This window comes from Candoia aspera, chromosome 2 (genome assembly GCF_035149785.1).
Source record: "Candoia aspera isolate rCanAsp1 chromosome 2, rCanAsp1.hap2, whole genome shotgun sequence".
Taxonomy (NCBI): domain Eukaryota; kingdom Metazoa; phylum Chordata; class Lepidosauria; order Squamata; family Boidae; genus Candoia; species Candoia aspera.
Window position 1 is genome coordinate 178,005,072 of NC_086154.1, and position 26,471 is coordinate 178,031,542.

At 38.4% G+C, this 26,471-nt stretch overlaps 1 protein-coding gene across 4 annotated transcripts in view; it reads left to right on the forward strand.

Moving 5' to 3' along the window:
* Nucleotides 1-26,471, forward strand: part of PALM2AKAP2 (PALM2 and AKAP2 fusion) — a 245,171-nt gene that overhangs the window by 195,304 nt on the left and 23,396 nt on the right. For all 4 annotated transcript variants that reach the window (XM_063294958.1, XM_063294956.1, XM_063294957.1 and 1 more), the window contains one exon: nucleotides 19,694-22,094. In XM_063294958.1, coding sequence (XP_063151028.1) covers nucleotides 19,694-22,094 — 2,401 coding nt within the window. The remainder of the gene's footprint in view (nucleotides 1-19,693; nucleotides 22,095-26,471) is intronic.

Consider the following 26,471-nt stretch of genomic DNA (forward strand, 5'->3'; position numbering starts at 1 on the left):
TTATTGGATGTTTGTGTTATATAAACTATGGATGAGGTATCCAGTACAATCGATTTTGGATTTGTCACTCCAGCAGGAAACTGAAGACGCTAATAACTTCTTAATTGTTAATAAGAATAAATAAGGTTCTTTTTCCCTTACAATGAAACAGCTAACAGCTAAATTAGCCATATCTCTTCCTAGTCTCATTTAAAATATCCACCTTTACAAGTGGTTAAAAAACAACCCTGTAAGATTTCAGTAAGTGTATGGTATAATTGTTAAGATGTTGGACTAGGCTTGCAAAGATGTGGGTTCACGTTTGCGCACAGCTGTGGAAACTCACTGAGTGACTTTGGTTCAGTCATTATTTCTACCCAGCCTACCTCACGGCATATTTTGGAGGGGTAAATGGAGGATGAGCTCAACTAGCCCCAGACGTGATGACGCAGCTAGCTCAAAGCCGAAAGGACGGCTAGCGGCCGACGGTGCTGGTGGTGAACGGTGAATCCGATGTTCTAAGGATCAACACACCATCGGAACCTGGAATGTAAGATCTATGAGCCAGGGCAAATTGGATGTGGTTATTGGTGAGATGTCAAGATTAAAGATAGACATTCTGGGCATCAGTGAACTGAAATGGACTGGAATGGGCCACTTCACATCAAATGACCACCAGATCTACTACTGCGGACAAGAGGACCACAGAAGAAATGGAGTAGCCTTCATAATTAATAGTAAAGTGGCTAAAGCAGTGCTTGGATACAACCCAAAAAACGACAGAATGATCTCAATTCGAATTCAGGGCAAGCCATCTAACATCACAGTGATCCAAATATACGCCCCAACCACAAATGCTGAAGAAGCTGAAGTAGAGCAGTTCTATGAGGATCTGCAGCACCTACTGGACAACACGCCTAAAAGAGATGTTATTTTCATCACAGGAGACTGGAATGCTAAGGTAGGCAGTCAAATGACACCTCGAATTACAGGTAAGTATGGCCTGGGAGAACAAAACGAAGCAGGACACAGGCTAATAGAATTTTGCCAAGACAATTCACTCTGCATAACAAACACTCTCTTCCAACAACCTAAGAGACGGCTTTATACATGGACTTCACCAGATGGACAACACCGAAATCAGATTGATTACATCCTTTGCAGCCAAAGGTGGCGGACATCTGTACAGTCGGTAAAAACAAGGCCTGGAGCTGACTGTAGTTCTGATCACGAACTTCTTCTTGCACGATTTAGGATCAGACTAAAGAGATTAGGGAAGACCCACAGATCAGCTAGATATGAGCTCACTAATATTCCTAAGGAATATGCAGTGGAGGTGAAGAATAGATTTAAGGGACTGGACTTAGTAGATAGGGTCCCGGAAGAACTCTGGACAGAAGTTCGCAACGTTGTTCAGGAGGCGGCAACAAAATACATCCCAAAGAAAGAGAAAACCAAGAAGGCAAAATGGCTGTCTGCTGAAACACTAGAAGTAGCCCAAGAAAGAAGGAAAGCAAAAGGCAACAGTGATAGGGGGAGATATGCCCAATTAAATGCAAAATTCCAGAGGTTAGCCAGAAGAGATAAGGAATGATTTTTAAACAAGCAATGCGTGGAAGTGGAAGAAGACAATAGAATAGGAAGGACAAGAGACCTCTTCCAGAAAATTAGACATATTGGAGGTAAATTCCAGGCAAAAATGGGTATGATCAAAAACAAAGATGGCAAGGACCTAACAGAAGAAGAAGAGATCAAGAAAAGGTGGCAAGAATATACAGAAAACCTGTATAGGAAGGATAACAATATCGGGGATAGCTTTGACGGTGTGGTCGGTGAGCTAGAGCCAGACATCCTGAAGAGTGAGGTTGAGTGGGCCTTAAGAAGCATTGCTAATAACAAGGCAACAGGAGACGACGGCATCCCAGCTGAACTGTTCCAAATCTTGCAAGATGATGCTGTCAAGGTAATGCATGCTATATGCCAGCAAATTTGGAAAACACAAGAATGGCCATCAGACTGGAAAAAATCAACTTATATCCCCATACCAAAAAAGGGAAACACTAAAGAATGTTCAGACTATCGAACAGTGGCACTCATTTCACATGCCAGTAAGGTAATGCTCAAGATCCTGCAAGGTAGACTTCAGCAGTTCATGGAGCGAGAATTGCCAGATGTACAAGCTGGGTTTAGAAAAGGCAGAGGAACTAGAGACCAAATTGCCAATATCCGCTGGATAATGGAAAAAGCCAGGGAGTTTCAGAAAAACATCTATTTCTGTTTTATTGACTATTCTAAAGCCTTTGACTGTGTGGACCATAACAAATTGTGGCAAGTTCTTAGCGGTATGGGGATACCAAGTCATCTTGTATGCCTCCTGAAGAATCTGTATAACGACCAAGTAGCAACAGTAAGAACAGACCACGGAACAACAGACTGGTTTAAGATTGGGAAAGGAGTACGGCAGGGCTGTATACTCTCACCCTACCTATTCAACTTGTATGCAGAACACATCATGCGACAAGCTGGGCTTGAGGAATCCAAGGCTGGAGTTAAAATCTCTGGAAGAAACATTAACAATCTCAGATATGCAGATGATACCACTTTGATGGCTGAAAGCGAAGAGGAACTGAGGAGCCTTATGATGAAGGTGAAAGAAGAAAGTGCAAAAGCTGGTTTGCAGCTAAACCTCAAAAAAACCAAGATTATGGCAACCAGCTTGATTGATAACTGGCAAATAGAGGGAGAAAATGTAGAAGCAGTGAAAGACTTTGTATTCCTAGGTGCAAAGATTACTGCAGATGCTGACTGCAGTCAGGAAATCAGAAGACGCTTAATCCTTGGAAGAAGAGCAATGACAAATCTCGATAAAATAGTTAAGAGCAGAGACATCACACTGACAACAAAGGCCTGCATAGTTAAAGCAATGGTGTTCCCTGTAGTAACATATGGCTGCGAGAGCTGGACCATAAGGAAGGCTGAGCGAAGGAAGATCGATGCTTTTGAACTGTGGTGTTGGAGGAAAATTCTGAGAGTGCCTTGGACTGCAAGAAGATCCAACCAGTCCATCCTCCAGGAAATAAAGCCAGACTGCTCACTTGAGGGAATGATATTAAAGGCAAAACTGAAATACTTTGGCCACATAATGAGAAGACAGGACACCCTGGAGAAGATGCTGATGCTAGGGAGAGTGGAGGGCAAAAGGAAGAGGGGCCGACCAAGGGCAAGATGGATGGATGATATTCTAGAGGTGACGGACTCGTCCCTGGGGGAGCTGGGGGTGTTGACCGACAGGAAGCTCTGGCGTGGGCTGGTCCATGAAGTCACGAAGAGTCGGAAGCGACTAAACGAATAAACAACAAATGGAGGAGAGATCCATACTGCCTGGAGCTCCTATAAAAAAAGGTGGCTATTAAATTAGATAAATAGATTGGAGTACCTTTCATTTGCCATGCAATTTAAGATTATTGTGTAGCCTATATATCCAACAGCCTCATCTAAATAATTGGTCAAGTGCAGATTGCATGGTTGTTGTAGATGTTTTATGTTTCCTACCCTGTTGATGTTTTCTTTATTTCAGCGGAATATTTTAAAATATGAGTTATAGGCCTAAATTTGTAATCTACAGATACTGATGTGTCCCTTTACTTGTCCCAAAACATTAAGAGCTAACATGTTAATATAATCACCAGAGCAAATACTAGACAGCAAACAAAAGAATACATATACGTCTGTTTATGTAATGATTACATTCAGCAGGAGCAGCAACCAAATTGGTATATATATATATAAAAAAAGATTTTAACTGTCCTAGTGATAGCAGAATGGTACACAAAAGAAGATTACAAAGGCCCTATCTTAAAATACAATAAAAACTAAAGAGTATAATTCTAAAGCAATTTAAAAGGCAATAAAGTAGACAGATTAGTTTTGCAGCAGACAACCTATTTAGCCTGACCTCCATGTTTCTGTGGGAAAGATCCCTAAATTGGGCATCATGACAGAAATCTCTGTCCTATATAATGTTATACATGAAACATAGTTTTGAGGACATTCTCTCCAGCAGATACCAATTTCATAAGTTTCCAGAAGTTTATCATCCTAACAGCCCTCTATCTTTATGGAAGACAATTGATTGAAAACAATTGAAAATGCTTTTTATCTTCATTTTTGCTAAGTGCTTCATGGTTACTGCTCTGACCATGATTGGTCTCCTAATGAAGGAGATATATTTCTTATAGATAACAATAAACTTTTTCCTTGTCTTTTCAGTCCTTAGGTAGAAATACTCAATATTGGATGATAAAGCAGACCTTCCCCAATGGATATGCACACAAATACTGTACATGCACAGCTTTCCCACATTGTAGTGAAGAGGTGGGATCTCCCTCCCCACCAGCTTATCAATTAGCTCTTCAGTTGACTTCCAGAAAGCTGTTAAGGGTCGCAGCTTGTTTTCTATACATAGGGAATTCACAGCAAGACATTTGGGAAATCAACAGGCACCTGCTAATTCCTCAGCTAAGCTGGGGAAAGGACAGCCAGCTCACCAGTTCACAGAAACGCTGCTAGTAACAACAGATAAATTGGGTTCTGAAGGGAAAATAATCCATTATAGAAATTACTGTAACCATATTCCTTTCAGAAGATCTGGCTAAAGGAAATGCTGTGAGAATCCTGCTGTCAGATGAGACAGCTACCAAGAGCTTGATAATAGATAACTGCTAGTATCTTGACTTGGGCCCTAAAGCCTACTGGCAACCAGTGCAGCTCCTGGAAGATGAATGTTATTCTGTTGAACTGGCTAGTGCTGGTCAGCAAGTAAGCAGCTGTATTCTGATTCTGTGCCACCTGCAACTTCCAGGTTGTTTTCAAGGCAGTTCTCAGTCCAGAATAATCCCCATTTTGTGGACCAGCTACTTCAGGAGAAGTGCAGTCTCTTCCAGGGCAATAAATGGAGCATCCATAGAGCCAGATGGCTTGTATATCAACAGTAACTCCACCTTTTTGGGATTCAGCCTCAGTGTGCTTTGCCCAGCCAACCCCTCATAGTCCCCAGGCCCTGGGTCAGGACTTCCATAGCATCTGCTGCTTAGGCTGGGGTAGAGATGTAAATCTGGGAGATTCTAGTAATGATTCCAGTAATGTTTTTACAATACCTAGATTGCATATCTTTAATTAAAGAGGCTGGGTGTCTGGGTATAAGTAGTTTTTACTTGTGGAAGTTCCTTTTTCAGATAACAGAGAGACTTCTTTACAGAAGAGAAAATTTTCCTTCCTCATCACCCCCATCCTTCATAACTACTGCAGAGAGTTAAGGATTCTCCAGTCTTCTTTGTTTTTATTTTATTTTGTTTTTATTCATGTGGAAATACTGCATCTTAGTTTCCTGTGGTATTTAATTGACTTCAGGCACTTAAGAGGATTATCTGTAACTGTACATAACCCATGTTATATTATGCTGCTGTTTTCCCCCAGAAATGCCATAAAGGGTTAAACATTTTGGGTTTTTCATGTCAGAAAATGAGCTACATATTCAATACTGAAAATGAAGCATTTCCTTTTGTTCTTATGTGAGTTTTATTTATAACTGAGGGATTTCACATAGTTGGCTTTGCTACGTGTACTGCATATTATATTATTGAAGGGCACTGCATGATATGAGGTTAGCAATAAACTTTTTAGAAACCGAATGCTTATGTTACCCAGGAAGGGAGGTGTAACCAGAACCAGGCCAAGAAATGTTACTGTCTGATGGAAGGCACAGTATCCCTAGCCCCATTGCTATATCCAGACTGGCAGCTGCATCACTAGTGTTGACAGAACATGTTCCTGCACTTCCTTTGAACTTAAGGGGTTCATTCATGATTCATTCAATGATCATTCATGGATTCATGAACTATATCCTTCAAACAGCTTGTTATGCTATGGCTGGGTCCATATACTGGGTCCAAGGTATGGTTTGTTTAAGCTACAGTTTGACTAAACTGCAGTTCAGATTGTTAATCCAACATGCTAAGTGATAATGGCTACACTGGCTAGATTCGCATGTCATGCTGAGCCAAAAACAAACAATCCACACAGCCTTTTTTTTATATCTATGTCTAAAAATATTCAAGTTCAGCTGACGTATTTGCCAGCACAAAATTGTAAAGGGCTCACATATAGAAATCAATGCATTTTTCTTTTAAAATGCAGAAAAGATGTGCCTAATCTTTTCTTAACTTGATGTCCCAGTTGTTTTGTGCATCCTCATGCTGTGAATTTTGAGACCCAATGTTCAAGGAAAGCAATTAAACAGCATTCCTTGGTAGCAGTACACTACTGAATGTAGTGAGATTCCTAACAAACATACATAGGATTGCCCTGCAAGGTAGTCTCTTCCTTAGCATGTTAAAATAATGAAGTTAACATTTATAAGTAGATTCAGAGGCTACTCTGTTTGTTATTCATGGAGGCACAGACCCTGCTTCTTATACTATTTGCACTGGAAGAACAACTTTACATAGGCTAACTGAAGCAATTCATAGGATCTGCTTCACACAAGAATCCACTTGTTACCTTAACTGACACAGCAACAACTACTAGGAAAGGCCAGAATATACCATGGTTGATGTACTTATAGATTGTTGAAAGAATAAAAACTAATGTCTAAATTGAGGGAGGGCTTCTAAGAAAAATGACAGAATTTTTGTGCAGAAATGTTTGTACAGAATCAAGACCACCTATTAAGACATATATACACACTGTTACTTAGATATGACACAGAGACAGAACAAATTTTAAAAATATGATAAAATGGATGCAAATCTTTAAAAAAAACAATCCCAACGCAACAGTGGGAAGAAATACGGAACAAATGTATAAAATTTACCCCAAGTTACAGCTTAAGAGAAAACTGGTATAGAATTGTTTATAGATGGTATACAACTCCATCAATAATTGCCAAGATAGACAAATCATACAGTAATAAATACTGGAAATGCCATGGGACAGAAGGAAAATTTTACCATGTGGTTAAAAGAACTCAAAAGTACAGGAAAAAAATATTCAGAGAATTTTAGAAATCAAATTTGAAATTAAACCACTTTTTTTTAACTAGGCATAATTCCAAAAAACATTAACAAAAATTATCACAATTTGCCAAGATACATGTTCATAGCCATGAGGATAAACTTATCACAATATTGGAAAAGAGGTAATTTACCAAATATATCAGACTGGGAACCTAAACTCAGAGAACATGCAGTAAAGGCAAAATTAACAGCATATATTCATAACAAAAGTTTAACTAAATTTAAGCAAGAATGGCTTCCATATATGCTGTATATTATTCTGCAAAGCAAATTTAAGTATTTAGAATATAGTTTTTAAGGGGAAGAAGAAACTGACTGAAATCAGAAAAACACAAAAATGTTAAATGTTTATAAATACTGTATATCAGTTGGAGTACAACAAAGGGGAAATTAGAAACTATTTATTTACAGTGTTTTTAGTATTTTATTTTATCAAATTTCTCTGCCGCCCAACTCATACACAACGACTCTGGGTGGCTTACAGATGATAAATAAGTCAATAAAAATGATACAATATAAAATCAATCCAATATAAATATACTTGAATACCAGTAAAAATATAAAAATACCAGATATGAAAGTAAGATTCAAGATGGCAATCAGGTTTGTACTTGGCACAATCACCTAACCAGCCACCCCCAAGAATGGCTATCCCCCCTCCCACCCCAAGCGAGGTGGCATAGCCATGTTTTCACTCCCTTCCGGAAGGCCAGGAGAGTGGGGGCCTGTCTTACCTCTGGAGGTAAGCTGTTCCACAGGGCTGCTGCCACAGCAGAGAAGGCCCTCCTCCTGGACCCTGCCAATCGGCAATCCCTCATGGACAGTGTCCGTAGCACGCCCTCTCTGCCTGACTGGGTGGGATGGGTTGATGTGAAGGGGATGAGGGGGTTCCTCAGGTAACCTGGACCCATGCCATGTAGGGCTTTAAAGGTGATAACCAACACCTTGAATTGGACCCGGAAGCAAACTGGTACCCAATGCAGTTTGCACAGCAACGGTATTATATATGCCCTCCTTGGGGCTCCCAAGGCTGCCTGCGTGGCTGCATTCTGGACCAACCGCAGCTTCCAGTTACTCTTCAAGGGTAGCCCCATGTAGAGCACATTACAGTAGTCTATGCAGGAGGTGACCAGAGCATGAGTGACCATTCAAAGGGATTCCCGTTCCAGGAAGAGGTGGAGCTGGTGGACAACACAAAGTTGTGCAAAGGCTCCCCTGGCCATGGCTGCCACCTGCTCTTTGAGCAGAAGCCATGAGTCCAGGAGAACCCCCAGATTCTGCACCGGGTCTGCCTGGGGCAGTGCAACCCCCTTCCAGAACCAAAGATGGTATGTTCCCGGATATCCAGGAGCCCCTAATCCACAGCCACTCCGTCTTGCCAAGGTTCAGCTGAAGTCTGTTGTTTCCCATCCAGACCCCACAGCCTCCAGGCACCGAGAGGGTGACCACAGCCTCACTTACGTCACCCAGGATGGAGATGTATAGTTGAGTATCATCAGTAGCTTTATTTCATTCTTTTTGGTATCTCTAAATAACAAAATAGTGGAGTTTTTGGCACTTGCTCAGAGATTCAAATCCCCTCTCATATTGTTAAAATAGTTTACTGTACTGTGTTTTTATGGTTAATTTTTTATCAATGATATGCTGAGTACTAACTGTACAACTCTGGTAATTCTTTTGTCCACTTTTGATAGATTGATTATGTGCCATCAAGTTGGTGCCAGATCTTAGTGATGACATAAATGCATCTTCTCCAGGATGATCTGTCCCCAACTTGACCTTTCAGGTCTTTCAGTGGTACATCATAAGAATGTAAACAGTGCTTTATTGGATTGGCCCCCTGGCCCATCTAGTCCAGCAGCATGTTCTCACAGTGGCCACCCAACTGCACAATGAAACTTGCTGGTCTCCCAGAAAATGACCTTCAAAGGAGTCACACTGCCATCAAGGCTAATAGCCCTGGATCCCCATGACTTCCCTGAATTTGACCAACCCTTTTTTGAAGCTAGCCGAGCTGGTAATCAGCACCACATCTTGTAGCAAATTCCAAACTTTAATTATGTGTTGTCCATCACTGCTGTAATTGATCCCTCCACCTTGCTGCTGGTCATCTCTTCTTCTCTTTCCTCTACCTTTCCCACATTATGAATTTCTCAAAGGAGCTCAGTCTTCACATAATATGTTCAAAACAGGATAATAAGACCCTGATCATTTTTGCATTGAGTGGACTCTGGATTGATTTGCTCTATAATCCATTTGTTCATTTTATTGGCTATCCACTGTATTCCAAAAGCATCAATACTCTTTCTATCCTGCTTCTTCATAGTTCTGCTTTGCTTCCATAGAGGGTTGCAGCGAAAACCATTGTCTGCATGGTTCTGATCTTTGTATGTATAGACACATCATGTCTCTGAATACCTTTTTCAGGGCCTTCATTGCAATCTTACCAAGAAGTTGTGTATGCAGAACTAATGCCTTTATATGGAGAAAAGATGATAGTGATACATGTATAAACCATATACATCAACAATGATAGTGTTGGCTATTGTGGTACTACACTGTAAAAACATTGTAATTCAGACACTGAATGAAGAAAAAGATAAGTATGTTTAAATGCTTTTCTTAGTATGGCAGCCAGATTTTTAAAAAGCACAAATGATAGAATTATAGAAGAAACAGCATCCCCCAGATTGCTTTGGCAGTGTGTTACCTTATTTGTCCTTAGAAAATATCAAGATTGTTTTTAGGTTTTGAGTCAAAAAGAGGTTTAGATAAACCATTTCTTAAGAGCTAATCCACCTTCCATACAGATCCCAGAAAGAACTTGCAAAAGCCTTCCCCAACCTGATTCCTTTCAGATATGATTATGAGTGTTGTTCATCAATTCTATCTTGAAATCAGGAGGCAACCAGGTTGGGAAAGGCTGACCCAAAAATTAAGAATCCCAGAAGCAGTGTAAATTAGTATGTCTACACCAGTCCTCAACCTGATAAGTAGCACTGGTGGGCATTGCAGCTCAACTCACCAAGACAACACCCAGTAAGGAAAAGCTGCAGTGTTGATGAGCAGGGTAGTTTAACACAACTGAAAGACACTGGATTGGGACATGTTCTTGCTTCAAACATTGTGCTGAAAACCATATTTTTGCAGCTTGCCAGCAGGCCTTCCTCATTGGATCTATTGCTTGCTAAACACAACTAATTGATCCTTTAAGAGGCATATGAAGACCCCATAATTGAGCCAAATTCCCTACTTAAAGCAAGCCAGGCAGTAGTTGGCAATATTAGCACCATGTTCTCTTTTCAGAACAGAATGAGGGAAAGCTTAGAAAAATAATGTTGGCTGGAGGTTTTGATAGTCCAGCAGTCTTGGAGGGCACTAGGTTGAAAAGGCTGAACTAAATTGTATGGAGTTTTTTTCTGCTTAAACAATGCAAAATATAATACATGTATGTAAATTGCCCCTGAATACATGGGACAAAAGAGCAGGGATGAAGCCCAACTCTGAAGGAAAAAGGGAAGAGCAGCAAAAAACAGTGGAGAACAGAAATAAAGGAATTCCTTGTGGAACAGCTGTAGTGAATAGACAACTTTCTGCTCCCTCCCACGGTTATTGTGGCAATTAACATTTTGGTGGGAGGAGCTCTCATTGGCTCTAAATGAATGGTTTTGATTTTTATTTTAATTTGACGCTAATGGACAAGTAATGGGAGTTGTGGCTGTGTAGGACATAAAAATTATACCCAGTATGATTCTGATTAAAAATTTATCCCCACTCAGCTTCCTATAGTTTTTCTGATTGTTCACAAAACAGTTAAGGCATTGGTTACTTTGGATAATGTACTTTGATCTCAGTTTTAAAAACTGAATATGTTGTGAAACCTAGTTTTTAAGTGTTGTTTACAAAATGCCCTCCTGTCATTATTTAGGATGTACATTTGCACAACAAGGCTGTTAACAAAATCAGAAAGACTAATCAGAACAATATGAAAAAAACAAATTCAGATACAAAATTAAGTTAAATGTGCTTTTCAATCTTTTTTTAAAGATGTATTCATTCATAGGAGTAATCATGAAAATTATTGTTAAATAATATGAAAGAAGGGTTTTGTTTTGTTATTTATTTATTTTCTATCCCGCCTTTATTATTTTTATAAATAACTCAAGGCCGGGAACATACCAAATACTCCTTCCTCCTCCTCCTATTTCCCCCACAACAGCAACCCTGTGAGGTGAGTTGGGCTGAGAGAGAGGGACTGGCCCAAGGTCACCCAGCCGGCTTTCATGCCTGAGGTAGGACTGGAACTCTCAGTCTAGTTATCTGGAGATTATTTGTATTAGTACACATGACAGGAGTGTCATTTCACAATTTACAAACTATTCTGAATGAAGGATTGATGCTTTAAAAAAGCCCGACTTGACTTCTGGACATAATTTTACACACTTTAAAGTTAATGCGGATTAATGATACAGTACTCTACCTGAAAGCAAAGAAAACAAGCATAGAAGTGTGTGTGTGTGTGTGTGTGTGTGTGTGTGTCATTGATCTTGCAGCTTTGTTCTTTCAAACCTTAACATTTAGGTTTTTTAGTTCTTTTTGTTTCTTTTTTGTACTTTGGTTACAAATAGAAACGTTATGTTGCCTCACATAGCAGAAATGGTGGCCTAGATGAGATGCATAAAATAATGGCAGTGTCACAGTGGTTCAGGCTAAACATTCCCACTTTGCTCCACTGTAGAAGTAGCTGGCATTTGCTTTCTAACATCCCATTGTATGAATGGGTTGAGAGTGGGGAGAAGGCGTGCTCACTTGCGCTCATGCCCTTTTGATGAACCAGCCTGACATCACAGTCCCATAAGGAGGCAGAGAAGGAATTTGATTTTGATGAGCTAAAAAAAGAAGCTTTTGTGGGGGGAAAAGGACACCTCTGCGTCAAAGATTAAATGAGAAATAAGGTAAGCTCTTTTTTCCTACTTCAAGGAATTATTAAAATCAAAACAGGGATTGAAGTTTTGAAGAATTTGTGCTTCTCTCTGTTGTAAATTATGCTTAGTGTGGGGAAACTTTAATGATTTTTTTTCAGTTTAACCACTTAACAGAATTTTCTCCTGAGCTTCCTCAAACTAAGAATAAATGACATGTCATGAGTGAAGAAAATATTCCATGTCAGCACAGTGATCTGTCCAGAAATAAGCCATAGGATGTTTTAAAAAAAATGTGTTTCCCCTAAATAGTTACAAATCTGTCCCTGAGTATCCTGCAAGAACCTCATTATTTTGCTGCAATGCAGCATAATATACTTCAGGTTAACTCTAGTATCATGTGGCTTTCTCTCCCTTTTCAAAAGACTTAAATAATATTTAAACATATGCATCTGTATTTGTTAGAAATTTCTTGGGTACACAGTAAGGATAGCCACTTGTTTTCAGAGCCATCTCTTTATATTGTTTTCCCACACTTTGTTGCCTTATTGTACTACTTAAAACAGTCTCTTTTTTAACCAGCTGTTGATTTAACAAGTTATATGCACAAAGTTCCCTCTTTTGTTTTTTTAGTCTTTTTATGCTCAGACAGCTGTCTTGAGTTGTTTCTTACCATGGTCTGGATATCAGCATTTTTAACTGTACTTAAACAGCAAGTATCTGTTTATGGGATCCTGTCTAACATAATTGTTTTAATCAGAATAAACAATGCATTTTTGTATTATTTTGCTGAAGTGGTTTGTATTTCATTAAAATTCTCCAATCCTTGTTTCTTTCCTATTCTGGTGACTTTGGAGTTGGGCATATGGAATAAGTGCAGAAAAATCCTGATTTCAAATTACGCTAAAGAATTAAGTGGTTTTCAAACTATCTTATCAAGCTTTTGAAAGAGTTGTGTTTTGGATACTTACTGTGTCCTTGTCCTATACCAAAATCTTTTCTATCTGAAGCAAATTTGATGAAAAGATGTTGATCAACCAAATGACCTCATAGACCAGATATGTGTATAGAAATTCACTGGTAGCTTTTTCAGCAGGAAATGAAAAATCCATGAGTGTTGGGGGAAAATAAAGGAGTAGTTAGATAGAAGAAGGGAATGCCTTATTCATTAGGATTTCTTTCATGCATTTTGTCCATCCAAGGAGGGGAGGAGTAGTTACTTAGTCATGCCTCCACTAAATTGAATGTTTTGATGGTGAGGATAATGGATAGGCTAATTGTTAAGTTATAAAATAAAGCATAGTGAATCACCCACAGGTTATAATGCTAATTGATCTTGCATGGTGAGATATGCCGGTGGCATGCAAAAAATTGGCCAGCATCCTGTTATAGCATTACTTGCAAGAAGAAAATTCAGTTTTCCCTTTATGAACTTGTTTTTACCAGCTGAATAATTCCCATCTCTATCAGACTGACTGACACAAAAGTTGGGATTTAAAGAGACTCATAACTTACTCTGATTTATCAACAGCACTCCCAAGCCCCTCACCCACCCTGACAAAAAGGTTTGAAAACTATAGTGAAATTTTTAAAAAAACACCAATATGAGTTGTAGCATTTGTTTCCCAATTTAGAAAGAAAAGCAGTAATCCCACTTCATGTGAGCCCTTTGACATACTCAGGGCAATTTCTGAGGCCAGTATGTTTCTTTTCACTCACAGTAGATCTGCTCTTATTTTACTGATGTTCAACCTAGGTGGTGGCCTTCTGGAAAGTAGTCAAGGGTTGAACTTTCCAGAGCACTTTGGGGACATAATTATTCACAATCACTATTCTGTTTCTGTTGTGTACTTTTACTGTTATTGCTGGTTTAAACTTTATTGGCTGTTTTTCTTTTGGTTGTGGGTTAAATTTATTTTACTTCATTTTTTGCTACTGAGGATGCTTTATTATATTTGGGGTCTTTTTTCCTTTACTGTGGATGTTTTATTGAATCTGATTGTGTTATATGCTGTTGGGACTCTGAGTGATCTGGCAACATACACATTTAATAAACAATATAAATCATGTGGGTTGATTTCATGGAATAGAAGGGTTAGAAGGGATCTCAAAAATCATCTGGCCCTACCCTCTGCCAAGTGCCAACAACAACAACATCTTCAACACATCATGCCCCGACCTCCATCTAAACACCTCCATCAAAAGAGTCCACTGTATCTTGAGGCAGTCTTTTCCGTTACTGAACAACTCTTAGCATTAGCATCTTTTTCCAGTTGTCTGACCAAAACCTACATTTTAATCATGTTAAGCCATTGTTTCTTCTCCTGTCTTCTGAAACAATTCTGAGTAATTCTGCCCCATCTGCTATATGACAGCTTCAAGGAGAGCATAGAGTGACCTGGAGACAACCAGAACGTGCAGGCCCATCATGAGGTTGATATTTCAGTGAAAAGATCGAATTTGGCAAATAGAAGCAGCTCTAGCCCACAGCACTCACCTGAGATGACATCCTAAGAGACTGACCTAAGATGATGGCCAGGCCCTGAGCCTTTGGCACCATCCTCAGGCACATTCCCCAAACTAGCCCATCAAACTTACTGTATTCATTCTCTCAAACTCTTCCCTCTACCAAACGTTAGCAATTCTGCCTTACCAAAGTTGAATTGCAGTTGATTCATGGTCATCCAGTACAAATATTGACCCATAGGTTGTTCAATCCTTTCATCTTCCTCATTCTTATTTTATTTATATAAATATATCCAACCAATCAGTGTAGCCATACATCCCCTATTATAATCAGTCAAATACACAAATATCTGATGTTGTTAAACAGTACCCATAATGGAACATACAGTACTACCTGTACCAAGCTTTTGATATACCCTAAAATGCACCTGTAGCCCTTCTCCAATAAGTTAAAATTAAAATAGCTATGGGTGAGATACTGGGGCCTGAAATGGTTGCTAATTGCTGCTATAGTAAATGGATTTTCGAAATATCTGTTCTTTTTCTTCTGGACTTCTTCAGTTTCATTTTTCTTCCTCTCTCCCAGCCACATTTGGGTGACAAAAAGTTCACAGACTTTCAGCAATTATTTTCATTAGCTTCTTGTACATTTCATGTAAACCTGTATTTAATTACAAGTGCTAATAATGGCATATATTTCAGCCGTTGTGTAATGTCATATTGCATGCCCTGATTATAGGTAATTAGGTATATATGAGATAATGATGTCATGAGCATGCTATTTGTAATTTTTTTGCTAAGTAACTTACATAATTACTATTGAAACCTTTGTCCTTTGTACAGTACACTAAAAATAAAAATTGTGAAATAATTAACAGATTTTAATATGCAAATGAAAGCAATTGTGTCAATAAACAAGGGTGGATAGCAACATCTGCTTGTTCCTTGGTACATCATTTTATGCTGAAACTGTGATAATGATGCAGATTGCATTTTCTCTGTGCTTAGGAAATGTCTTGTTTTCCTTGCCTTTGGGAGAACTTACACTATAGAAAATAAATTTTAGAAATTACTAATTCTGAGAACAGGAACTGAATGCAGAACATTTTACTTGTTCATGGTTTTTTTTTTCTTCAAATACTATAGCCTCCCATATGCAGACCTTTGCAAGCTTGTGTTTAGATCCCAGTAACATTTTTGGTTGGGTACAATTAGAGCAGAGGAAGGCTAAGTTATAGAATTACTTGGCATCTTTCTCCAATCTTTTATATAAAAATTCCTTCCATCTTCTACTTCTGGATTAATCATCATCTAGGTATGTATGACCTAGAATAAGTTTTCCCATAAACCAGGGGTTGGCAGAGCAGCATTGTGACACACTTTAAAATAAGGTTAAGAATTATTTTAATGATTGCCAGTAACTTTTGAGATTGCCAAATCTCGTGATGTGTTCCTACAAGTCCTCTGGGTGAAACTGCCAAATGTTCTGAAATTTTTGTTATTTGAGAATTGCCAAGCCCAACTCAATCCATAGTTTGAAAGCAAATTTTGAAGGGGGATTGTAAAATATATTTAGGACAGAATGCTGATTAACCTTAGCCTTCTTCGTGCATTATCTTTTATGCCCTGTCCCCCCTGATGTCATTCAAATGATATTGAGCTACCGGAAAATATAATGGCCCGGCATGCATGGAAGCTTAACATTCAAAGGACTTTTCCTAGGCAAGCATTAGGGCTGAATACAATACAATAGCTGACATTAGATCAGTTTAGTTACATCAGGGGGCAGAGTTTATAGCACTGACATAGTGAGCCCTCCAGAATTAATAATTTGTGCCTAATAATTGCCTTGCTAATTTTTTCAGCTGTTTCTCCTCTTATAAATTGTGAGTGATCAGCCCATACAGTGTGTTAGTGGGTTCTGGAGTCTAGCTGTTCATGGATCTCTTGCTTACTGTTACTTCCTTACTGTTTATTACTCCATTGTTTTTTATGTTTTAACTTGCACACTAAATAATTTTGAAATCAAAATAAATTAAGTGTATGTGAACAAAAGCAGAACTCATGTCTGTGAATCTTCCTATATCAGTTGAAAAGGTATTTGAGAAGAAATGTAGAAAGTAATTTTAGACAGTAATCCTACTAATCAAACAATTGTCATATACTCTCCATTAACTTTTGCTGTGATATATTCCACCTGTTACTTTCCCCTCAGCTTGCAGTGTGCCTGTTTTTGTCTTAAATTGGTACGAGATTTAACTCTGCCTAAACAATACTCTGATGGCATTACTGTCTGGAGACTGAACTGTAGTCATCAGGATCTCCACAGATATGTCAGAAATGTGAATGTTTAAATGAAAGCATGTTTGTCTGTAGTACTATGTATCCAGGAAATGTTAGCAAGAGTATCAGGAGGGGTATTACATACTTTTAAATGCTGCCATTGTACATCAGGAATATGGACACATTTTTAGGAATACAAAATGTATTGCCCGTGATACGTAATCGCTTGGTGGCAGAGATGTGGGGTTTAATATAGTAAACATTATTTAAATGGCAGAGGATTGCAGTTTTGTACCACAAATCCTGGTTTAGAGTTATGCTTTCAAATCACAGATACTAACATAAGCAGAGACTTTCAATTGTGAAACATTGATTCATGCTCTGGTAGAAGCAATCAAAAGAATTGTAACTGAATTAATGAACAAAAATAAATACTTTTGTCTTCCTTTTTTTCTTTGAACGTTAAAATGTATTAAGTTTTGTGTTTAAATTAGTAATATAATAAAATAACTGTATGGCATACTCTTGGCTATGCAGTAGTGTAAGTTCTTTATTTAGAATTTTAATATATAGAATAGTGTCAAGAAAACATTTTATGGTCGCATTTTTAATTAAAAATTAAATTTTAAAAATAATTTTAATGTTTTTTAAAAAATTAAAATTACCAGTGTCCTACACTACATCATTGTAATAATATATATATCTAATATATTAGATACTTGTTACATATAAATCTTTGTAATTATATGTAATTATAAAAATTATATAAATGTTTGTAATTAATTTCATTGTAATCCAGTCAAAAAATTTAAGAAAATTATTTCAAGTCACCCAGTAGTCCTTCATAAAGAAACGGATTGAATCTCTAATCAGCTTATGCTGAAGATTACTTTTTTCACCACAGGGCCTAACTCCTTTAATTTGTTGACAGTGTCAGTTATGCAAATGCAAGAAAGAGAAAATGCTTCCGTGTAGGTTTTCCCCACTTTTGTTGAAAGAATTGTGAGCATTTCTTGCTGTGAGCAAGAAAATGTTGCACTTCAGGACAGGATAGTAGATGTTAACAATGAGAGCTTGGAATCTGTCCTGCAAATGCTCTACTAGGAAACCATGGTTCCTGCTTTAGTCCAACAAAGTACCTTGAATATCTTAATCTCCCTAAATATCCTCTTGAAACCAGGAGGATTTATTTCAAAGTAGATATTCTTTTCTCTTAAACATAATCTCAGAGCTCAGTGTCTCAGATTGTTCCCATGATGATCCAAGATTAATTAAGTGATTATGTGCCATCAAGTTGTTGTTCACTCTTAGCGACCACATAGGTAGATTTTTGCCAGGATGATCTAACCTGGTCTTTCAGGCTTTCCAACAGTGCACTCATCACTGCTGTAACTGAGTCCATCCAACTTGCTGCTTCTCTTTCCTTCCACCTTTCCCAGCATTAGAGCCTTCTCCAGAGAGCTAGCTCCAGAGAGCATAATGTGTCTAAGATAGGATAATTTGAGCCTGGTCGTTTGTAAGAACTCTGGATTGATTTGTTTGATGATCCATTGGTTTGCTTTCTTGGCTGTCCACTGTTTCTCAGGAGTCTTTTCCAACACCAAAGTTCAAAAGCATCAGTACTGTTCCTATCCTGCTTCTTCAAAGTCCAACTTTCACTTCCACAGAGTGTCCCAGAGAATGCCATGTCTTGCACAATTCTGATCTGTGTTGGTATAGATACATCCCAGCATTTGAATATCTTTTCCAAGGTCTTCACAATGGCTCTACCAAGTGCTAGTCTGTGGCACATTTCTTGACTGCTTGTTCATGTTATTGTTGATGGTTGATCCTAAAAGGCAGAAGCTATCCACCACTTTGAAGAGGTAGGAAAAGACTGCAGAGCATGGCTTCTGGAATTCTTTCCAACGTCTTAGCAGCAGCTTCTCTCTGGGACATGTGAGTAGAGAGGGGAATAGAATAGAGCAGTGAGTAACATTCCAAACCACTGCTTCTCCCATAGGGATGCATTGGGGAAAATTTTCTTGAATTCTTGTCTCTGCAACCTCTGGCCTGATCCAGCCCACTGTCAGACTCAAACTTTCTTTTGCTGATTTCTCTCCACTTGCAGATTTTGTCCCACTCTGTTCAGTTTTCACAGAATGACTTCTCAGATCCATAGAAAGTCCCACTTACCTGTACATAACTTGTTTCCAACATTCCTGTGGATTTGAAAGAATGAAAAGTTTTTAAAAAGAGTAAGTTAACCTGTCAGTCATTAGTGCTTATCTTAAAAATAATTTAAAAATTTAATATTCGTGATTTAACACTGAAACTTAAACAGACAATTTAGACCACATTAAAAAGTTTAAGATTTATGTTTCTTGAAAAACATCGTCCTTGTTCCATACTGCAAGCTAGTTTTGAATTACAGAAAGAAAGAAAAGAATAATGTGTGTATAGTGTGGGTTAGGGAGTGATGTGTATTGACGTGGAGATGTGTTGTCTGTTCCACTAAATATGTTTGACTCCAGCCTTCCTGAACCTGGTATCCACAGTATGTGTTGGAATTGCATCTTTCAAAATTTCTGACCAGCCCCAACATTTCCAGAAGGCATCAATTTAAGGAAGACTCTGCTTTGAGTATGAAATCTTCAAATAAAAGTAGATTGCTTTTTCAGTTCTTAATTAAATGCAAAAGCCAGTCAACACATACACATGAAAGCTCAGTGAGAAAACAAGTAATTGCAAATTACAATTAGTAGTTGTAAGAATGAGCACAGATGAGAGATACTTAAGGTGGTGATTATTTTACTGGATTTCTGTTGTGGCTTTCCAAGTAATTATAATGAGGCTTTATTTGTCATATGAAAAAAAAGTGTTAGATGAATTGTTTTTCATATGATGTGGAAATACTTTCGGCATTTTATATTAGAAAAATTGTTTACACAGGTTCCAATGGCTGATTTCTGTTCTTTGTTTCCATTTTAGAAATCAGCTACATGCTACGGAGATGACATAAAGTTAAGAAAACAGAAAGACCAATATAGTGCCAATTGCTTGGAGTCTGCTAGTAATTGCACAACAGAGCAAGACAAAATGGAAATCGAAGCCCTTGTTTCAGAACATAAAAACAGCACAGCGGGGACCTCAACATGTGCAACAGACAATCAGAGTCACTTACTTTCATCTATTGCCAGTCACAATGGACTGAAAGACCGACATGAATCTTTGGACAGTGAAGTTGCTAAAGAGATCAGGTATCTTGATGAGGTGCTAGAAGCAAACTGCTGTGATTCTCCCCCTGATAACCCCTTTAATGGGATGACTTCCTCTTCTCCTGAGACAAGTGTACCTATTGTTGTGGATGGCTCTAGTCCATCTGTTCATATTACTAATGATTTTCCAGTACTCAGTGAGCATAATGGCACTAGAGTCGGAGGACAAACACCTCCAGCCTTTGAACATGGTGGAATTAAGACAGCATCTGGGAAGCTAAAACCCAATGGCCATTTTGTGGAGATATTGCAAGAGGAGCACTGTGACAGTCTGAAGGTGCCAGTGAGTCCATGCTCTTCCACAAGCTCAAGGTCTTCCAAGGATGGAGAGTTAACATTAGCTACCATTAAGAAAGAAGCCAAGTTTGAGCTTAGAGCATTTCAGGAAGACAAAAAGCCATGTAAGCTTTTTGAGGAAGAGGATCCAGGAGAGAATTATAGAGTACGTAAAGTGAGGCCTTCTGATGAAATGATAGAATTGGAAAAGGAGAGACGGGAGCTCATCCGAAGCCAGGCTGTCAAGAAAAATCCGGAGATAGCTGCCAAGTGGTGGAATCCACCCCAAGAGAAAACATTAGAGGAGCAGTTAGATGAAGAACACTTGGAGTCTCACAAGAAGTACAAAGAACGCAAAGAGAAACAACAGCATCAGCAACAACAACAACAGCAACCATCATCAGTGCCTGTAAAGCATGTCTCATATTCCTTTGCACCATCAGATTCAGCCAATAAATATCAAAAAGTTGATATTGTCACAGAACAAATTGATTTTTCAGCTGCTCGGAAACAATTTCAGTTAATGGAAAATTCAGATCAGCAAAATAACCCAGCTGCACTGAAGCGATCAGGGACCCCTAAAATGTTCACTATCCAACCATTCTACAAACCAATCGGTCCATCCCAAATGGACCGGCGAACAATCTCTGTTACAAAACCTATGACTGCATGCGGACAGGCTGTACAGGCTGGCAATAATGATGTAGCTATTGCAAGTACTGAGAAGGTGTCCTGCATCTCAGATGACAGCATTATTGAGAATATCTCTGGTGATCCTATAGGACTATCTTCTTATGGTGATTCTACAAAGTGTGTTCAGGCCATCAAGATATGGCCAGATGATGATGAATTCATGAGTGCAAAAGCAGTCCTTACAGTGGTGAAGGATGATGAACAGAGCGTATTAGATCAGTTCTCAAAATCTATCAGTGTTTCTTCTCCTCCAGAAGAACTAGACTCTGGTTTAGATGAATTGTCTGTCAGATCACAGGATACGACTGTTTTGGAAACTCTTTCCAATGACTTTAGCATGGATAATATCAGTGACAGTGGTGCCTCCAATGAAACAATGAATCCCCTTCAAGAAAATTCCCTTACTGATTTCTCCTTGCCCCAGACTCCACAAGCTAACACACCTTCTGAGGGTCAAGGAGATGTTCCAAAGTCACTTAGTGACCATGGTTTTTATTCCCCTTCTTCACCTTTAGTCAATTCTGTGCTCACTGATGAGCAGTTGGAATATCAGGCTGATCTCCTGGTTCAAAATGCTATTCAACAAGCCATAGCTGAGCAGGCTAATAAAATGAGTTATCAGCAAGCAAAAGATGTCATGGAGCAAACAAATGGACAGGTCAAGGAACAAGAGGAGCTGGTCAGGGCACCACATTCTGAGAACCCGCGTGGTTCAACATTTCAGCCACCTCAAGTGTCATCTCCTATGCAAGAGAAACGTGATACAGCACCAAAGACATCAGCAGCTCAAGATTCTGCACTCAGGGAAGAGCAACCATCTCCTGCTGCTTATTCCACCCAGGTAGTCAGTGTGGAAGAAATCAAGCCGGAAGTCAGCTACTTTAGCAAATATTCAGAAGCAGCTGAGCTTAGAAGCACAGCTTCCATTCTGGCTATGCAAGAAACAGAGGTGACCGTAGGGCCTTTTAAGCTAAGATCAAAAAAGCAGAGGACTTTGTCCATGATAGAAGAAGAAATACGTGCAGCCCAAGAGAGAGAGGAGGAACTAAAAAGACAAAGACAGGATACGCAGCTAACACAGAACCCTGTCACAAAGAGTGCACCTTCGCTACCCACCCGAACTGCATCTTACAAAACTGCACCAGGTAAGAGCTTGGCACTGAATGTTTTCTTAGCCAAACAGATTAGTTGTTTTCAGACTGTTTGGGTACAAATCCTCAGTGATCCAGAACTTCTTTAACAAGTATTAATAAATGGCTTATTGGATCAGATTAATGGTAGCACCCTAATTCCATAAATCCACCTTGTAGATGCCATTTAATTATTGTGACTAATAATAGTTCTCTTACCAGACCAGTTTTGTGTTTCTTGTGGCAAAGATATCCATGTGAATTATGCATTATTTAGAGAAATGGGGGGGGGGGTGCTTGCTCTAGAACTATTAACCGGTTTCATTAAATGACTCTGAATTTGCATGAGGTTTTTACAAAAATGGTTTGAAAGGTCAAATATACAACATCACACAATATTCAAACTTTAGCTGAATAGAGCCATTATGCAGCCAACACAAGAACCCCTATTTTAAAAACAAATTTTACTGACAAGAGCTACAAAAGGAATTGATAATTTTCATTAGAATTGAGACAATATTTATCCCTAGATCAAATTTTATAGCAAAAAGCAAATTTATGAGCACATTTTATGTTTTGAGATTTATTTTTGCCATTACCAGCCATCTTCAGTCTCATCAAAGTCTGAATTTAGGTTTGTTCAGTAGTATATATTGAATAGCGTGTGTGTGTGTGCTTGTGTGTATGCACGCATATGCCCATTTGACTTATGTATGTCATAAAATATTATACTTCATATATGAATGACATATGTTTATGGTAAAAATAGAACAGCTGGGCATTATTTAGACTGACAGATTTGTGGGAATAGGAGACAATGGAAATTTGTTCCAGCAAAATGCTGCATGTCAAAAAGATGTAAAATATAAGTTTTAATGTGTAACTTGACAGGTGTCAAATGTCAAGCCTATTGATATTCATGTTCCCTTGAAGCCAACAGTCAACTGGGCTAGAGATAGTTGTGCCCCACTCTCCTTGACTGCTGACTATCTCTTTCAACCAAAATTGGACAACATGTTTGGCATGTGAACTGGACATATACATGTGAGAAGGATGAAAAGTTCATAAAAGCTGACTTCGTCATTGCTTTTACTGGCAAGTTAGAAGTCATGCCTCAGCATTTTAGATTTTCAGCTTCCTTTGTATTGGTTTGTATAAAACACAGTCTTCAGAGATATTTAAAACATGCCTAAAGTGAACTAGGTTTTAAAATTCCTTAAAAGTGGCATTTGCACATTAAAGATTATACTTTTCATAGGCATTAAACTCTGAGCCCCAAAACTATCTTAAACTAGCAGCGTCACAAGTGATCTTCAGTTGACCATACAAGGGGGGCCTCTCAGAGTTCCCGAAGAAAGGAATTTTACAGATTCAGCCTTCTACAGCATGTGGCTAAACAGTATGCCAATAGGAATGATAGAACTGCAGACAGAGCTCCATCTGACAGTCTTATGGTACAAGTAGGTACATAAAGTATGGGAGAACATATAAATAGACATTGTTCATGGAACATAAATAATTGCCTGACTTTGCATATATTTTTACTTCTTATTCCAAGGTATTGCTCAATTTTGTTGACACTAATGGGATTTCAATGTATGTAATCTTAATTTTGTTTCTTTCCCATGAAACACATAGTAAATGAAATAGAAAAATAGTGCTATGATACAGATCAAATTACCATGATCTATGAAGCAGTGGGAAGTTCCATAATTACATGATTTGGAACCTAATATTGTCCTAACAGCCAGGAAACACACTGAGACAAGGAACTGGTCTCTAATATTTATTGCTAGTATTTAACAGGAATCCTAACAAACTGAAGAAGCGTGGGAAAACCCAGACATATAAACCCCAAGGGTTAAGGCGGTCCCGATCTGTGTCTCTTTGAATGGCTGACCAATTCCTCAGTGCTACGCATGCGCTTGACAGTCTGGATGGGAGCCCCCTGCTCGCCATCCTTACTCATGACAAATATCATCTGCTAGAAGATTTCTTCAGAAACAGGAACTGCAAGTATTTGCTTTGCAAACAAGCTCAGTTCCGGTTCTAAATAAATTGGCTGCATTTTAATCACAGCAGTTCTGGGAAAGCAGCTGGATTCATCCTCACTAAGCATGTGCTACTGTTGTTTCTTAGAACAAATAAATATTCTCAATGTACTTCACAATATCTGAGGGGGGGGAAACACACAATATAGGTGGATAAATTATCACATTTTTATTTAGCAACAGATTAACAAGAAGACAATTTTATATTACTTTGCTAGGATTTGAACGTGTAGCTGAGTCAGTATTTCCCAATTTAGAAGAGGATTCAACTGCATAGATGCTTTTTGGACACTCTGAAAAATGTTTGTGCATTCTAAAGGTGAATGCTAATAAACATCAAATACATAATTAGAAAGGAAGCTTGGATTGTTTATAAACCCAGATACATGGAGATCACAGAGGTCTATGTAAAATACAACATTAAAAAGGCAAACCAAAAATTAAGTATGATGATGCATATTTGTTATAACCACAAAGCTGTCGTGAGAGCATATAGAAGTCTCTCTTTCTCTCTCAGCCCAACCCACCTCACAGGGTTGTTGTTGTGGGGAAAATAGGAGGAAGGAGGAGTATTAGGTATGTTCCCTGCCCTGAGTTATTTATAAAAATAAGAAAGGTGGGATAAAAAAAATCTAAGGAAAAAAGGAAAGGATACCTGCATGGCTTCTATAAGATGCATGTATGTGTTGGTGGCTTTAGTAATACTTTCTTATAGTGCTCTCCATTCTCCTCACGTGTAGCCTATTTACAGATTCCTTTGACATACTTGTTCAGAGACCTGATGCTGGGAATATTTTTTTTTTTTTTATAATAGATGACTGTACTTCTCATTGAAACTGGGCCCTCCAGTGATACTTGGGGAGCATTAGCCTACTAAACAGATAATATATTTGAAAATTGGCACTTCTGATTTGATTGATTTCATTTAGACAGAAACGTTCAAAGAAAAAAGAGACAAAATAGAGATTTGGTCTGATGGGAGAAGGATGATAACAACATCTGAATTTTCCATGAAAGGGCCATAATTAACAGTGCCCCTTATACGCTAAAAGACCCATCTGGATACAACCACGGAATTCTCTCAATTCTTTTTTCGAAGAGTATGCTTGGTATCTGCCACTTCCTGCTAGAATTAAAACAAGTATCATGGACAACTGTTGTTTTCTTTAAAGCCATGTCAAGTTGTATTTACCTTGGTGAACAATGAATTTATAATCTGATTACAAAACAGAAGCCTTCCTTCCAAGGTACAAGCAGTAAAGACATTGTTTATGCTAATAGCAAAGGGGTGGGGGATGAGAATTTTAATCTGAAAATGACACTGGGAAAGATTAAATTCCACTCCTTAAGCCTAGGGTCTTTCCAGCTCTCTCTTGTCCCACCACCACAAACAACATTCCTGGTCTCACAGTGCATATCTTGTTCTTCAGGCCATCATCCCTTACCATTGGTCCTCCTGTGATTTCCTTTCCCAGCTTCTATGCCATCCTGAAATTCTCTTTTACACTGTTTCTTGTTATCCAGCTGCTATGAAGCAGTTTCCTTTCTAGTTCCTTGGCTTATAACATTCATTCCCCATCTTTATGGGGAGAAATAAGACAATTTTTTAAAAGGATGGAAAGAATAATATCTGTATGTGTCTAAACTAATTGTAGTAAAATTTTGTCTAATTAATAGGAATTTAATATCTGTATTAGCTAATAAGATATTAATTTTTTCTAGTACTTATCCAACTTACTATTATGTAATCCACTTGCATGGCTGCCATCTTCTGATCTTGACCATAACGCTTTTTCAGAAGTCTAAATGTGTCTGTGGAAATATTGGGAAATCCAGTAGTAGATCTTATCCTAGATGGGGCCAATTCTAGTTAGCTAGAGCCTGACATAAAAATTTGAGTAATATTTGAGGTTGTTGTGGGAAGGTTATGCATCAGCTGTACAAATGTTTGTACTGTTTGTTCACTTTTGTATTCAGAGATTCATCCACTGCTTGATTCAATTGTCTTTAACAAGCTTTGCTCCTGTAATGAGGCAATGCAAAGCCAGATTTAAGGACAGAAGGAAAATGTTTAGTATTCATAATTGGAAGGTACTGTTTGCTTAATGCTAAGTTCTGCAAATATCAAGTCTGCTATAGAAACAGTGAATGGAAATGTGTACATATCACTAAACATTTCTAGAAATTGTTACATGAGGAACTCTGAATTTCAAGCTTTGATATTAGTGCTAAGGAAGATCATCTGATGAAGAACAAAATGTAGCTCAAATATATTGGATGTTTTAGACTCATTTTTACACCAGTACTTGACTTTATTCAGTTTGGATTACCCTGTTTAATT